This window comes from Myodes glareolus, chromosome 21 (assembly GCF_982192425.1).
Source record: "Myodes glareolus chromosome 21, mMyoGla1.1, whole genome shotgun sequence".
In the NCBI taxonomy this organism is placed as follows: domain Eukaryota; kingdom Metazoa; phylum Chordata; class Mammalia; order Rodentia; family Cricetidae; genus Myodes; species Myodes glareolus.
The window spans coordinates 47,765,937-47,783,685 of record NC_142046.1 but is presented as its reverse complement, the minus strand read 5'-3'; the positions used below and the strand labels follow the sequence as shown (position 1 = coordinate 47,783,685).

At 40.1% G+C, this 17,749-nt stretch overlaps 1 protein-coding gene across 3 annotated transcripts in view; it reads left to right on the top strand.

Annotated features, from left to right (window-relative positions):
* Positions 1-6,508, top strand: part of LOC125394876 (sodium channel protein type 1 subunit alpha) — a 140,247-nt gene extending 133,739 nt beyond the window's left edge. For all 3 annotated transcript variants that reach the window (XM_087900027.1, XM_087900028.1, XM_087900026.1), the window contains 2 exons: positions 376-646; positions 3,230-6,508. In XM_087900027.1, the coding sequence (XP_087756153.1) occupies positions 376-646; positions 3,230-4,407 (1,449 nt within the window). In that variant the 3' untranslated portion in view covers positions 4,408-6,508. The remainder of the gene's footprint in view (positions 1-375; positions 647-3,229) is intronic.
* The last annotated feature ends 11,241 nt before the right edge of the window (positions 6,509-17,749 follow it).

Sequence of the window (17,749 nt, the reverse complement as noted above, 5' to 3'; positions counted from 1 at the left end):
TTTACTACATGTTTTTAAATGGTCAAATGGTCCAATTGATCATTGGAAAGTACTGCAGCCAGAGTAGCTGGTGTTTGGTAACACCAAATCAAGTGGGCTTCCTACATTCCTGTGACTTTGATGTGTGGAAATTCAGGGTGTTTCTGTATAGAGAATACAGAGAGAAGTCCATCGGCAAGAGATTGATATTCTCAAGAATATACATAGTTAAAACAATTTAAGTAACTAGATGTAAAAATGTACTACAAGGTTTCTCACAAAGATTGGTGCCAAGAGGTAGGTGCCATGTATAATGCTAGAAAGGAGATCATTACAGGAAGTATTTAACATACATGCATGTCTCCCACAGCTGAAAGTATTTGTGTTTCTCCGCAGAACAAATTTCAAGGAATGGTGTTTGACTTTGTTACCAGACAAGTGTTTGACATCAGTATCATGATTCTCATCTGTCTGAATATGGTCACCATGATGGTGGAAACGGATGACCAGAGCGAATACGTGACTAGCGTGTTGGCACGCATCAACCTGGTGTTCATTGTGTTGTTCACGGGGGAGTGCGTGCTGAAGCTCATCTCCCTCCGCCATTATTATTTCACCATTGGGTGGAATATTTTTGATTTTGTGGTGGTCATTCTCTCCATCGTAGGTAAGATGTGCAAAGACTGTCAAACGCATCCTGATGAAGGTACCAGTTGAGACAACAAATTTAGAGTGGAGGTCATCTCACTATTCAAAGCGAATGTGGTGATAGGTTTTATCAAGTTGTTTTTATTTTTCTTTCAAAGTTAGGCTCCTAGAACATGCCATTATTTATTTTTCCATTGTATCTATTTGATACATTATTTATTTGTATTTATTTGTCAACTAGTAAAATCTCCTTTATTGCGGTAGATTTTATTATGTAGATCTGTGCTATGAGCCAAAACATAAAGGGCATTTTAAGTGATTGAGATTGAATACTCTACACACTATTGAGAGTACCAGCTCTCAACCTGTGGGATGTGACCCCTTTGAGGTCAAATGACCCTTTAACAGAGGTCATCTAAGACCATCGGAGAATGCAGATATTTGTGTTATGATTTATAACAGAAGCAAAATTACAATTTGGAAATAGCAACAAAAGTAATTTGGTTAACATAAATAGTTAATATAAATAAACGGTTGGAGTCACCACAACATGAAGAACTGCACTGAAGAGTTGCAGCATTAGGAAGGTTGAGAACCACTGATATAGATAATTCTGATAAGAGGGGCACTACAAATCTGGTCTGGTGGTCGGGAATGACATTGCATTAGACATGTAGCTATGGGTCAATGGCACGCAGAGTGGAACATGGTTGCAATGGGCAAAAAAAAAAAAAAATAAAAGAGAAGAGGAATTAAAAACCAAGAGTTAATAAAGATAAAAAATAGTTCACTATGATTGTTAAATGAAAATTTTCAATATTTCTAGAAAGACACTGGCAGCATAGGACATCTCCTACTTAGTAATTTCTTTCCAATTGTGTAATGTATAAGGGTCTCTTGAAGGTAGCTCATTCCACTGCATGTGTAAATAATGCTTTATAGAAGTGAAGAAGTCCCTATATAGGCCCCAAATATTCCATCTTAATTAAGGCAAGGTCACTGCAACATTTCAACCATAAGATTCTCTGTTGGAAGGGATTTTTGTGTTAGTACCCATTCTGACGGGCTATACATCTTACATCTCACTTATATGTAGTCTTTAGTTCCAACACAGATCAGTGGATATAATCATGTAACTAGAATATCCAGAAATAAAAACACAGAGACAGAAACAGAGAAGGCTTCCTTAAGAGAAGGAGGCCTTTATATTTAATGGTTTGGTTGGTTGTTTTTTCTTTTTATTTGGTATTTGTGCACTCATCTGTGTGTATTGTGTGTGTGTCTGTGTGTATGTGTGTGTATGTGTGTTACCCTTTAGTGGAGTCTTTATTTAAAAAGAACAGGAAGGGGTTGAGAAACATCCCCGCATGTAAAGAACTTGCTGTGTAAGCTTCAGAACTGGAGTTAAGATCCCGAGCAGCCATGTACAATCTGCTCACGTGTGACAGCTTACCTACAACTTCAACACTTAGAGGACTCTTGGATGCCCCAAATAACAGAGCAAGCTATTCTATCCATTCCAGAGAGCTTTGTATTCAACTGAGAGACCCTGCCTCAATAAATAAAGTAGAAAGCAATCAAGGAGACTCCGAATGTCAAGATACACACACACACACACACACACACACACACACACACACACACACTTGAGAACATGCATGCACATATGTATACCACATAAACAGATATATGCCAAAAAACAAAATCACAGGGAGAAAGGAGCTCTAAAATTTAAAGACTTGAGAGGCTACAGGAGGCCAAAGGAGCATTAACCTTGGAGCGTGTTGTTAGTGAACAAGCACATGCTTAAACAATTTTGTAAGAGTATTGTGCAAGAAACTCAAGGAAGAGTCAAGTTTCTAGAAAAGGAAAACAGCATTAAACATCCCAATATTGTGGGTTGATGAGATGAGAAAAGGAAAGTCATGTTCAACAAATTTAGAGAAAATCTTCATAACCATATGCATTTGTACTTCCATCTTTAGCTGTTGATACTGCAGCAAACTTCAGCATTTATTTCTGATGAGATTTTAGGTTAACTATGGCGTACCAACACCTCTGAAAACATAATACTATGGTTCTTAACTTTTAATTATTTTCTGAGTTAAAATTAATGTTGATTCATGCTATACATCATATAATTTTATATACAGTCAGTCCTCCATATCTATGAATTTGGTATCCACAAATTCAGAGATCAAAAGTGTGTTCAAGAACCCTGCAGCTCTACTGACCATACATAGACATTTCTTTGCTTTTATTTCCTTTAAAGTGAATTGCAGCAACTCATTTTCTGATGTTTATGTTGTTAAGTATGATAAATAGATTAAGAGTAATTTAAAACCTCCAGAAGGGTGTATATAGGTTATATGCAAATGTGATGCCCTATGATATAAAAGAATTTTGATATTCTAGAAAGGGGAGGTGCTTCCTGGGACAAGTCTGCTGCAGACACTGGAAGATGATTGTATTATCTATATACCATGACTAAGATTGCAAAGTTGAATCTCAATGCTCTGAACTTGACTTTGGAACTTTAATAAATCAAAGATTTTAATGGATGACTTCTTCACTGATTGAAATTCTAATTATTTTTCTACAGGAATGTTTCTGGCCGAGCTGATAGAGAAGTACTTTGTGTCCCCTACCCTGTTCCGAGTCATCCGCCTGGCCAGGATCGGCCGAATCCTACGTCTGATCAAAGGCGCCAAGGGCATCCGCACATTGCTCTTCGCTCTGATGATGTCCCTTCCCGCGCTGTTCAACATCGGCCTCCTGCTTTTCCTGGTCATGTTCATCTACGCCATCTTTGGGATGTCCAACTTTGCCTATGTTAAGAGGGAAGTTGGGATTGATGACATGTTCAACTTCGAGACTTTCGGCAATAGCATGATCTGCCTGTTCCAAATCACCACCTCAGCGGGCTGGGACGGACTGCTGGCACCTATTCTCAACAGCAAACCCCCTGACTGTGACCCTAATAAAGTTAACCCTGGAAGCTCGGTGAAGGGGGATTGTGGGAACCCATCTGTGGGCATCTTCTTTTTTGTCAGCTACATCATCATATCCTTCCTGGTTGTGGTGAACATGTATATCGCTGTCATCCTGGAGAACTTCAGCGTCGCCACAGAAGAAAGTGCAGAGCCCCTGAGTGAGGACGACTTTGAGATGTTCTATGAGGTCTGGGAGAAGTTCGACCCCGATGCCACTCAGTTCATGGAATTTGAGAAATTATCTCAGTTTGCAGCTGCACTTGAACCCCCTCTCAATTTGCCACAACCCAACAAACTCCAGCTCATCGCCATGGATCTGCCCATGGTGAGCGGAGACCGCATCCACTGCCTGGACATCTTATTTGCTTTTACAAAGCGGGTCTTGGGGGAGAGTGGAGAGATGGATGCCCTTCGAGTCCAGATGGAAGAGCGGTTCATGGCCTCCAACCCCTCCAAGGTCTCCTATCAGCCCATCACTACGACTTTGAAACGCAAACAAGAAGAGGTGTCCGCCGTTATCATTCAGCGTGCTTATAGGCGCCACCTGTTGAAGCGAACGGTCAAACAAGCCTCGTTCGCGTACAATAAGAACAAACTCAAAGGTGGGGCCAATCTTCTTGTAAAAGAAGACATGATCATTGACAGGATAAACGAAAACTCTATCACAGAGAAAACTGACCTGACAATGTCCACTGCGGTTTGTCCACCCTCCTACGATCGGGTGACAAAGCCAATCGTGGAGAAACATGAGCAGGAAGGAAAAGATGAAAAAGCCAAAGGGAAATAAACAAACAAACAAAACAAACAAACAAAAATAATAAATTGGGTGACAAATTGTTTACAGCCTGTGAAGGTGAAGTCAAAAGGACTCCTTTAGGAGGTCAATGCCAAACCGATTGTTTTTACACAAATTTACTTAAGGTCAGTGCCTAATAAGACAGTGACCCCCTTGTCGGCAAACTCTGTGACTCTGTGTAAAGGGGAGACGACCTTGGCAGGCGGTTACTGTTCTCACTACCAGCTGACACTGCTGAAGACAGAGACAATGGCTATGCAGACTGTAGGGACCACCAGTCTAAAAGGGGTGGAGAGCTATAATTTGGGGGTTAACGGGAAACACTCTAGTGTAGTAACTGTATCCACCATTTGCATTTCAACTGCCAGATTTGTCACATTTTTTACAAGCTCAGTTAGTGGAGTCATCTTTTTTTTTTTTTTATCCATGCGTCCTTTGTTACATGTGACTGATTTTGTACACACGGTTTCTGTTGGGAAATAGAGTAAAGGGACGCTTTTCCAGGTGTGTCACCTGGAGGTTTGGCCCTCCTGTCTGCACAAGGTGTGGTTTTGCATGGGGGCCATGCTGCACCTTAGGATTATGCACGAGGAAAGGTCAAAGGGAGGCAGAGACAGCTCTTCAACAGTTCCATATCATCTGTGTTTCTGAGTGGGTGCGTGGGGTGCACACTGTGGTGATCATCAGATTATGGGCTCTGTTCATCCAGTTCTGTCAAGTCTAGCCCTTAGTCCAAGGAGACTTTTCAGGATAGGTCATTAAGTCCTAGTGGGTGTCCACTTCATTCAGACATCTGGAACCACGCCATGTTTCTGTTCGTTGTCTCTTAAAAGTCTCTCACTACTGAATATGACGCCCTGCCCCCAACCCTAGCAGAGTGAATTGACCCAGTCAACCCTTTATAAATTTCCGCTTAATCCCGCCCTTTGTTTAGCCATCTTCAGCTCTCAGCGAGGTTGACACTGGACGTGTTAATGAAATGCTATTTATCTTGTAAATAGTCATTTTACTCTGTGGTGCACGTTTGAGCAAACGAATAGTGACCTAAGCACAGTATCTATTGCATCAAATATGTGCCACATGAAATGTAGCGTGCAAGCTTTCCACAGGTAAAATACCGTATTCTGTACCATTATAGATAGCGTGGCTGCTGCCAGTGCATGTTGATATTACCATGTTGCGGTATCTAGTTTCTCCCACCACTCAGAATCTCATTCATGAGAAACCATAGATCAGTGGCTAAGTCAAGGAAACTGTTCAGCGGATTCCATTTCTTTACGTCATTAAGCATTAGTGTGCGGCACTTTAACGATGTTTGGGTTATTTTTAAATTTCCAGCGGGGAGCATTCAGTGTATAGACAGACTGTACATACATGTTTGAAGAAAAGCAACAACACTGCTTAACCTGTTAAAACATGTTTAGAATTTTATAAGCAAATATAAATACTGTACAAAGTCACTTTATTTTATTTTTCGGCATTATGTACATATGAAGAGGAAATTATCTTCGGGTTGATTTCACAATCACTTTTCTTACTTTCTAGCCATAGCGGTTTTTCATGGAAGATCTTTGCTAACTAAGAAATGAAAACATGCCAGGGTAGCGGTAGATCTCTGCCTTTTTATTACACTTATTTCATTTCACAATTTTAAGGGGCAAAATACGTTCACAACTCCACATCCAAATTAGGATTTGCAATTGGAAAGGGTATAACATTTGATTTATAGTTATTGCCGTGTCTATGCTAACTGCTGATTGTAGCGCTTACCTACCTCTGTCCTTAACCTCCTAATTGCTGTTTAATTATTTTTCTTTGCTTTGGAAACACAGTTCTCTGGATTGTTCTAAATATCAATGTGGGCTTTCTAATTTCTTTTCCTCAAAAACAGAGTATTACTCTTACATAGTCAACCACATCGACATATTTTGTGTTTCTTACAGAAGCAGACCATAGGCACCTCTTTTCTTAAAAATATTTAGACAAACCGTATTCATGAACTGCATGTGGGAAAATGCTACTATTACCCAAAATGATGCTAATCACAATGAAAAAATGTGCAGAACTAATAAAAATTAATTTTTTTATTTTATTGTTTGCCCGGTTACTTTTTGTTAGCAGAGTTTTATAACAACATGAAGATGCTTTGATATATGGTGGGGAGAGCTGCACACACACACTCACGTGCACACACACACATACTTGCTGTATGGAACAGAAAACTTGGAGTAAAAATGGGACTCTCTAGAATGTGCCCCTCCCCCAAGCAGCCAGCAGCTAGAAGCAACAAGCTGTGATCTTGGTGGGAACAAAGAGCCAGTGCTAACACATGAACTGGTATTCATAGAGGGGAAAGTTATGTGAGCCAATGCATTGAGGATTGTTGAAGGAAAGAGCGGGCTGTGTTCCCGCCCAGATCCCGGCTAGCTTACTCCCAAAATAATTACACGGAAACTGTATTCTTTTAAACACTGCCTGGCCTGTTACCTCCAGCCTCTTATTGGCTAACTTTCACGTATTGATTCAACCCATTTCTAGTAATCTGTGTAGCACCACGAGGTCGTGGCTTCCCGGGAAAGATTCAGCATGTCTGAGCTGGAGGCTGGCTGCATGGCATCTGCCTCATTGCCTTCTTCCCAGCATTCTCTTCTGTCTACTCCACCCACCTATGTTCTGACCTATCAGACCAAGCAGTTTCTTTATTAATTAACCAATGAAAGCAATAGAAATACGAAGACCCACCTACATCAGAGGATGGCCTCTTGAGATACAAAAGGAAGCCTGAAAGCACCATTGAAAACTCAGAGTAGCTAGGGGTGGGCTACTGTGCTCCTCCAGAAGCTCCCTGCACCCTCTCTGTGTTTCACCTGAGAAAGAAGACATCTGTATCGCGTGTGTACGTGTCTCTGCCCCTTAGCTTCCAGTCTGCTGGCCAATGGGAAACCAGGGCTGGACATCAGAATGGAAAGCAGGAGATAAAAACATTTATCCGCCTGTTCCTTCCTTGCAGGCTCTGAAGGTCACAATGCCCCATCTAACAACCAGAGCAACTTCCTGTGGAGTCAAATAATCCTTCTCTTGCTTTCCTGGATCTGGAGGTGCTTCCTTATTCCTTAAGACTTTGCCCCAGAAGGTTCTGACACCCTTGTAAATGATTTCTTTACAAAAAGCCTCTCGTTGCCATATTTTAACATGCCATGTGTCTCCTGACAGGCTGATAGAAAATGACAAAATAGCTCCTCAAAGTCAACAGGAAGCAATGGCTTCCCTCAGCTTGGCTTAGAGACTTTATGTAACTGATTGAGAGAAACACAACACGGTCATGAATTCACAGACATTGTCTTAGTTAGGGTTTTATCGCTGTGAAGAGACACCATGACCACAGCAACTCTTATCAAGAAAAACATTTAACTTGGGCTGGCTTACAGTTCAGAGATTTGTTCATTATCATCAAGGTGGGAAGCACGGTGGCATGCAGGCAGACACGGTGCTGGAAAGGAGCTGAGTGTTCCACATTTGGAGCCACAACCCACAGAAAGAAATGGAGACACTGGCCTGCCTTGAGCATCTGAGACCTCCAAGACCTTCCCCTCCCCCCGACCAAGGACACACCTCCTCCAACAAGACCACACCTCCCAATAGTGCCAATCCCTTTGAGCTAAGCATTCAAACACATGAGTCTATGGAGGCTATTCCTACCCAAACTACCACAGACGTGGAGAGGTTATTAGAGTGGTCGAGGTAGCAAAACTGACCAGCAGAATTATCTGCATCTCTGAGGAAAGAAAAGGCTTCATTGAACTCCAGGATTGTAGCATCTTAGTCATAAAACAAGAAAGGGGAACAATTGGTTTGACCAGAAAAGCCGGAGTAATAGCCAATGCACTTTCCATTTTTCTATGTCTTACTAAACATGTTTATCTGTGGTACATCATCCAAATCAATAGGGAAGTTCCCGTTTAGAAGTGACTGAAAAGAACACTCCACTTCCAGGGAATGACAATGGGCTTCTATCAGGTCTCATCAGTAAATTTCCACGTATCAAGAAGAAACAGTGAAACATACGCCTACAAATTGTCCTACTTTAGTATGGTTTTTCATAATATATACTGTGTCAGAAAGTAACTGGGGGTCTGGAGAGATGGTTCAGGGCTTAAATATACCAGCTGCTCTTCCAGAGGATCTGGATTCAATTCCCAGCATCCACATGGGACTTCACAGCCATCTGTAACTCTAGTTCCATGGGATTTGATACCTTCTTCTGGCCTCCATTTGTGTGAGGCATAAACAAGGTGCACTGGCATACACACCGGCAAATGCACTCACTTACAATAAAAAAAATTTAAAGTAATTGATGTATAGAGATTTATGAGGTCTTGTCAATAGGGTAGAAAAAGACCTAGAAAATATTTGTGTCATAGGCCAAATCTGAAGCAAGCTAAGTACCCGAATACAACTAGCAGAACACAACACCAGAAATAAATGGTACCAATTTACTTATATAAATAAGTGGGGGAAAGGGAAACTATCTTCCTTATATTAGGACTTTAGTGAACAAGAGCAGAGGAAGGAAGAGTCAGAAACTGCCGTGGGACAACCATTACAATTAACTTACACAAGAACTCTCAAAGAATTCTGGGACTTGTGCATAAAAGTTTGGAGAGGAGCAGGAATCTTTTTCTTTAACTTTTTTATTATTAAAACAATCATTTCTCATTTTACCTAACTATCCCAGTTCCCATTCCCTCCTCTCTTCCCGCTTCCCCCACCTTCCCTCCACACCAGCCCCCCATCCACTCCTCAGAATCAGTCATATCTGTGGGTGTCCCCATTATGGACTTGACCCTTTGCTCATATTATCACAAAAAGCAGAGATCTTCTATCACTTCAAACTATCTCTTCTTTATTAATTAACAATTTTAAAAGTAGAAAATTAGCAATGGATAAACTAAGCAGATACAACCAGGAAAAGCATTATCAGAGAGAAGACCAAATGATGCTATCTCTTTTTAAGTTACCCCAAGAAGGTCACATTACTTCTAAGTCATCACTGGGATTTCATAACCATCGTATAAGCATTTGCAAAGTAAAATCAAAGACATTCTATTAAAGAAGTGAGTTTACACTTAAAATGTCAGTGTCACAGAAAGAAACCAAGGAACTGCTTGAAGATGAAGGGTTATGCAAGCCAAACACTGTGAGATAATAGACTAGGAGATAGTAGAAATAAAAATTGTTATTGGCAATGCTGGTTAAATTTAAGTATGAACCACCAATTAGCTATTGAGACTGTAATGCCTCAATGTTTTTAAGGCTAGTATAGCTATTACAAATTTAAAAAATAGAAACTGCCTTATTCTTGCATCTTTCCCCTCCCCTTTCTCTCTCGTAATTTGCCTGCCTTTCCTCTCACTTTCATTGCCCCCCCTTCCCTTTTGACTCGTTGCCCTCCACCTTTTGCATTGGAAATCCTTCTCCCCAGTCATGGCACATTAGCTTGGCCATGTGTCCTGTACATCTTCACTCTCTCCCTTGACTGATTCTTTCTCATGTGTCTTTGGACTTTCTAAGTATGAATTCTTGGTTTAGAAAAGAAAAAACTCTAGTTGACCCTATTCATCTTTACGCTCCCTCCCATCTTTTAAATAGAAAAGTGGGGTCCATACTCTTCCCTTCTGCTGCTTAAAATTAAAAGAAAAAGATGAGAGATTTTTGTCTGGGAATCATCTTGTTGATATTAGAATTGTCAAAAGCTAGGCTGCCTATCACGATGTCTGTGTTAGGATGCTGTTAGCATGAAGTAAAGAGCTGGAGAGAACAATGTGTGGACACAGGAACAAAGAATGACCGGCGTATAAGTGGAGGCTGTGCGGTCATGGCGTCTCGCGTGGGTGATGACATCCCTCCTATTTGGTGTTGACTTAGAAATGATGAGTGGTGAGCTGGAGAAATAGCTCAGCAGTCTGGCACTCACCTAGAAAGATAGAATCATCCCAACTGATCCAAATGTCAGCTGTAGAAGAGTCAGTGCTGTTTTGATATGTCAGTTCTTTGTAACATGAAGGACCGACTTGTTGGGGGTTTCTGTCCTGCCAGGTTCCCACAGCTGTTTAGCCCCAAAGAAAATTACACAGAGGTCTCCATATGGATTGGCCCATTAGCTCAGGCTACTTATTAACTCTTGTAGCTTATATTAACCCATTTTTCTGATCTATTTTTGCCAAATGGCCCATTACCTTTTTCAGCTGGCAGATCACATACTACTTCCTCGGTGGTCTGTGCAGGACTGGGAGGAATCAACTTCCTTCTTCCCAGAATTCTCCTGTCACCGCTACTGTCTGGTTTTCCCACCTATACTTCCTGCCTGACCAATCAGCATTTATTTACAATATGATTTAAAGAATACAGACAATTCTCCCGTACCAGTTCTTTAAGCTGCATTTGTGATGGTATGCAGATGGAACACTTCTTTATAATATCACATAGGAAACTATAACCTTAGTGATAAATACCTCATGCAAACACTGCTATAGGAAAATTCATTTTCCCACCACATGTCAACGAATTCATTTCTCACATTGAAGCTGCCAATGTGAGTATATGTGTGTGTGTTTTACCAGAAAACATTAAGACCCAAGTGTTATCTTCCTCCTTTGAGTTACTGGCAATACATTTGAAGTCAGGTAATTTGACTGCAGTAGCAGACAGTTTAAAATATCCTGAAGTGAAAATGAATACTTCCAGGAGCTGAGAGACAGACAGGGGTCCGATGTTAGAAGGTCTTGACTGTATTGTATGGGATCTGCATTTAAAATCACACATAATACAAACCAAAATGCTAACATAATGTTAAACTGTGTTCTTCTAAAGAAAGCTTTTTTCTTTTTTTTTTCATGTTCGGTGTCTGATTCCTGTTCTACCAGTTTAAAGGCAGACAAATTTAATTATCTGTATTCAGTCTTAATGGGATAGGGAACTTTTTAAGAACTTGATGATCATGACCCTTCACATCTTTCTTTAAATTGTGACCTTTATTATCTTTTAAGAAACCAGAGTAACTTAGGTTTCTTTCCTCATCTCATTTGTTTTTGCCTTATAGATTTTTCTCCTTAGAATTATGTTGCAGTCAGTATTGGCCATTTTGCTGAGCGGGTGCTGTAATTCCCACTGTCTACTGGTGTTTTGTTCTAATACATTCAGCTGTCATGTTCAATTTAGCATGTCCGACACCAATTTCTTCACATTCTATCCTTCTCAGTCACTAAAGGGGGTTTAGGGGGTAAAGACGCTTGCTGCCAAACCTAATAGCCTAAGTTCAATTTCCAGGTCCCATAGTGTCCTGCAGCCTCCTTTTGATTGCCATGGTTCATGTAGACACAAACACACATACACACAAATACAAACACACACACTCACAGAAACTCACACACACACACACACACACACACACACACAAATACACAGCCAACAACAACAACTAGCTAAATAAATAAACAAAAATGAAAACAGCCAGAAGTAAACCTGATTTCCTAATTTCTGTTATTGAGTCACTGGTCTAGTTCACAAAGAGAAAAAAGAAAAGGAAAAATTTATAAATTATAACATTGAAGGAATAGATGAAAGGCACAAAGTAAGGCTACATGGCAACTTCTGATCTGGGGTCTACTGAATAAAAGAGGGAGGAAATACTTAACAAAAAAAATAAGGAATCATGGCCAAAAGTTCCAGCTGTACAAAGCTACTCACTCATTGAATAGCTTCTAAAGGTCCCTTAATGTCTCTCTGATTCAGTTTTACCATCTGCAGATATTAATAACTTATTCTCATGAAGACAAAACGACTCAGTGCGAGTGTTCTTTATAGATCACTGGCTCCAGACATCCAATCATTATGGTAGCTATGTTCAATCAGACCCAAAACTGAGAAGCAGTTGGGGTACAGTGGCAGCATTTGCAGCAGGGCTGTGAATGCAATGGAGGAGGTCAGGAACAAGCAACTTCTAACCTTAGGACAAAAAAAAAATAAGAAACAGAAACATAACTTAAGAAGTTCCTTGGAGAATAAATAAATATAGTCAGGAAGGAATAAGACATAAGCTTGAGTACCTTCTCTTTTAGGGTTCCATGGTCTATTTTCCTGTGTGGAAGAAGTTTGGGTTGACCTAAGAAAATGGATGCTCCGATGTAATGAGTAGTGCCCAAGACATTCTATACTGCGGCAAAAAAGGGAGTCAAGTTTGTGAGACCAATGATCTCAAAATGGATGGCATTAAATATTGCTAAATATTGCTGCTTCTAGATAGATAGAAATAGGAGTTGTGAAAAACCTGGTAACAAAAAAATTTAACAGAAGGTAGGTACTTTGTATTTCATTTGCACTTCTCATTTATAAAGTTTCAATGAATAGTATAGGAACATATATTAAAGTATACCACAAAAAATGTCGGTAGACTTGTTTATTTAAACACATGGAAGATTTTTCTTTAACTACTTTCTTCAGCAGTCCTCCTAACAGATAAACCAGGCCTATTTTTCAAGGTTAAGTAATTCTATTTAAGACTGAAAAACAAGTTCCCAGTGCATTCTTTGAGAATTTATGAGCTTGCCTTGAAAAGGGAGACAGTATCAATGACCACACTAACACTCCATGAGCTGGGGCTAGCCTAGGCAGAACACAGCAAGAGCTGGGGCTAGCCTGGGCAGATCAGGATAGATGTCTGGTTTCTTCATCTTCTCCATACCTCAACTCTCAGTCGGCCTTGAAGAGTGTGACTTGGAATTCATCTGTACACTCCTATTGGTCTCTGCCTCCTTTCTGACAAAAAAAAATACAGACACCTGTTGCCTAGTAACCATCGGCTGTCATGTGAATGAGAAAAATAGTGAATTGCTAGCATTGCTATAAACAATTCTTTGAAAAGGTATTTAGTTGGGGGTATGGGTTCACACCTGGAATCCCATCCCTCAGGGGGCAGAAGCAGGAACTTTGAAATGCGTTTGAAGAAAGTCTGGCTTACATGTAGGTTACAGCCTGGGCTGCAGAGGAAGATTTTCCTCAGCAGAGTGGAACTGGCCTGGAGAATCTGACACACTCTTCCTGTTTCCATCGGTACCAAGCACAGAGCCAGTGCGCATAAAGATATGCAAGCTCTCTCACTCATGCATATTCAGGAAAGAAAGAAAGAAAGGATTGCTACCCAATCATCTAAGTTCTTTTTTTTTTTACTTACAAACTGTATCTGAGGTCCATCATTATAGGCAGCATGTGCAAAATATCAATACATCGAAAAAGTTCCAATGGAACTTTTATATACACTTTTATATATTTTTATATATACTTTTATATACTTTTTATATACACACACACGCGTACATACATACGAATGTTTAAAAGAACATATGTACTATTACGTGCAAAGAAACAAATATAGATGTAAGTAAATGCATATATATACATATATATATGCTTTTTCAAGCCATTAGTTCAAAAGTAAGTTTTTAATTTTTTTTTGACCTTAAGAAGTCTATAATACTCCATTCTTTTTTGTGTTGGAACTGTTAAACTGGACATACTAAATCTATTCTTATGAAAGGAACTGGGGCTGTTTTCCCTTCAGTATGACGTGGCCTCATTCTAATCTGCATTATTAATGTCCATCTTTCATCAGGGATAGGGAGCAATGCCTTATTCAGCAGTACTCCTTGCAGTCATAGAAAAAATTTCCAAAAGCAAATAAATAGTGCCTTTGATTCATTCTTTGCTGTAACTGTATTCAGTCATACTACCTTAGGGAGAGTATCTACTGGGCTACACTGACTGGTAACTGGCAGATGAAATGCTAGAACACAGGATATTATGGTAAGGTAGTAACGGTAAATGGGGAATGGATAACACAACTTGGGGAAAATGATTGAAGTACTCAGAAACAAATAATTCACCAAAGAGAAGAACATGCATGACATCATTTACTTACAGACAGCAGAGACTTCTTATTTGTCACATGCTATAATATGTAACAAAAAACTCACTGGGCATTAACTGTATAAAATTTAGTACGAGTGTAGGCAGTAGGCCTTATAACACTCTGCCATTCCCCTTTCTCCACATAAGAACCTAAATACTTCCATGGCCATATCCTTGGACCATACTTTGAATATTCACATCAGCATCATGGTGGGTACCGAGTCTCCAGGCCTGCTGTGTAACATCAGCCACCTCTCAGCATCTTTAATTCTTCCTTTTATCAAAATGTACCAGGGCATTAGTTTAAAATAAAATCTCAAACCTCATCTCAAATCAGAATCCCCCCAAAAAAGCTAGGCCTGTGCATTGCGCATGCGCACCGAGCCTTGCAGCCTGTGCCAGTGACGTAGAACAGTATATAGGAAGCTCTTCTGAGTCTATAATCAGACACGTCAGACTAACTCCGGTTTGGGAGTATTTAGCCACACAAGTGTCAAAGCGCTCAGCGACTCATCGTGGTTGACTGCAGGACATAGTCAACACAACATACCCGAAGAAGCTGTGGCACCAAGGAAGCACAGATTAACTCAGGACAGACGTACACACGCTTTTAGACTTCCCAGTAAGAGCAGAGCAAACACTACATTGTTTCCGTTCAGTAAGTACAATTTGACCTTACCGAAAGGACCCATGTTGTAACTGCAGGAACACGACAAACTTTTACAAGGCTTTGGGGAAATTGGGGAAAGATGTCTATTTGGCTCTGGGAGAAATGGTTAAGCACAGGAACAAAGGGATCTACACCAGGAACAAATTCCGGGCATCTGGGCTGTTCTAAGGAACATGTGGACTTTTAAGATGAAAAACCTATTAGCACCAAAGAGGGAGCAGGAAAGGTCGCCATCCCAGAAAGATCACTGCTAATATGTTTTAAGGACACAGAGTGTATTTTGATTTTGACAGAAAATTCTCCTATGATAAACTCAAAAACTAAACACCAATCATTTGGGAATGAGGCCAGCATTCATCGGTCATTGCGCCAAGTCTGTAAACTTTATTAAAATTTTATAGTATTTTCCTGATTAAGCTGCAAAAATAAAGCATGTGAATTATTTATGGGGAAAAGGAAATCGCCCCCAAAACAGTGCAGACAAACACAAATACAATTATCCTATTCCTGAGTAATTATCAAGATAAGACATCTTATGTGCATATACATATGCAAGGGTTATATTATAAACACTGTGATATTTTTATGCTTTGCTGCATCAACATTTCAATGGCTGTATTTTGGATATTTTCCCATGTGACACATAAATCAGGTTCATTCTTAAGTGGTGAAAAATATTACTTTATATAAATTTAACAGTCACTTATCGATGGACATTGATGGTGGGTTTTTTCCATTTTTTATAGCTAGTAAGAGTGCAACAAATAATTTTATTCCTGCTTTTTTTCCCATCTGTGAGCATTTCTGTTGTGTAAACTCAACAAAATTTGATTTGCTAGATTTTAAACTGTCACTGTTCCTTCCTGTTTTAGATGTGGGTAGTTCTCCTGGAAGCAAGACCATTATACCACTCCACAATTTTTTGTTGCCAAATATCTCTTCTAGGACAAATAATTCTGCAAGCAAACATCTACGAAGGCACATCTGTCTTCACAGCACAGAATGTAGCCTGCATCGTACAATTTTAGAAGTTGAATAAAGTGGAGAGGGACAGAGAGGGACACAATATTTTCCTCCGACCCCTTCACACACGTTAATTTTTAATTTAAAAATTAAAAAATTTTAAAGAAAATATGCACAGGATCAAGCAACAGCTCAGTTGGTAGAGTGTTTGCTGTCCAGCACGTGGCCCTGAGTTCAAATCCCCAGGCGCCAGGTAAAAAGCCGGGTGCAGTGCTATACATCTGAAACTCAAATGCTAGGCATAGTTACTTCAATCCCAGCATTTACTACCAAGCCAGTGTTGCCAAATCAGCAATCCCAAGTTCAGTAAGAGACTAGTTCCAAACATACTGTGGAGACTGACAGGAAGACACCTAATGTTAATGCCTGGCTGCTACATACACTCACACATAAGCTCTCATCATCATAGACATATGCACCAACATGTACAACATGCATCCAAACAAGCAGAAAGGGAGGGAAGGAGGGAGGGAGCAGTGGAGGGAGGGAGGAAGGAAATGACAGTTTCTCCTGAATGGAAAAAGGAACTGTTCCATGCATGCTGGTTTTGGCACAACCATCTGAAAAAATATCACCAAATTTACAAGCATCTAGGTCTCAGAAATTGATAGAAAATGCCTTTTTTTTTTGACACGTGTGTGGGAGCTTACGTGTTACTAGAACAGTCGTGGCTCAGTTTCCAATTTATCCCTCAAACTGAACCAAACTCCGGATTCCCCTGGCAAACATAGTCGCTCAGTATTGCCTACGTTTATATGTGGAAATGAATGATTTAGTCTATAACATCTTCCATTTTCAGAGAGAAGTCTTTAAAATGTTTCTGGTACCCACAGTCTGGAGACCCGGCTGTGAGCTGAAGCTAGCTTAGTTTTAGAAGCTGTTAAGGTTTTGGGGGGTCAGTAAGGTGGTTCTTTGGGTAAGGAGCTTCCCAGGCAAGCAACGACATGCGTGTGAAACCTCTTACTTACAACAAGGTAAAAGGTTGAAATACATTCCACAGAGCTGTCCTCTGGCCTCTTTATTTGCACTGTGGCATATGTGTGTGTGCGCACACACAAACACACACACAAATATTGCTGTACCCATCCATATACATATTCTCTTTAACTGTATAGAAATTGTGATTTTAAATATTCTCTTACTATTGACATACAAAAGCTTTTGTACACACCACCTTCTCACGGAAGACAAAGGGCAACTACATTGGCATGGGTGCCTAGCAAAATAATCTTATGGTAGAGAAAAGATGGTCAGTGTACGGGGTTAATATCACACTTTTAAAAAATGCTGATTTTTCAAGTGTGATCCTTAGACAGAGAAACATCAGCAATACTTAGAAATGTGTTATGAACGCTTGCTTTGCCTAGCTAGTTAGACCCACTACCTCAGACTCTGACCAGTGGCTCACGGAGTCCCTCCCCACCCCGTACTCACGAAGTGACTGCTATCTGAGTATCTGAGACCAAGCTTGACATCATTGATCAGAAAACCTTCTTTGTCTTTCCCATGGGACAATAATGTCCTCCAGTGGCCAAAAACATGTACACTATTTTAAGGAAATATGATGGTACATCGTATTTTAAATGGTGTACAAATCAATAAACAATATTCATTATGTTTTTAAATGGGTTTGGACTCTCTGTCTTAAAATTAATGTATACACAGGAATATTTTTTA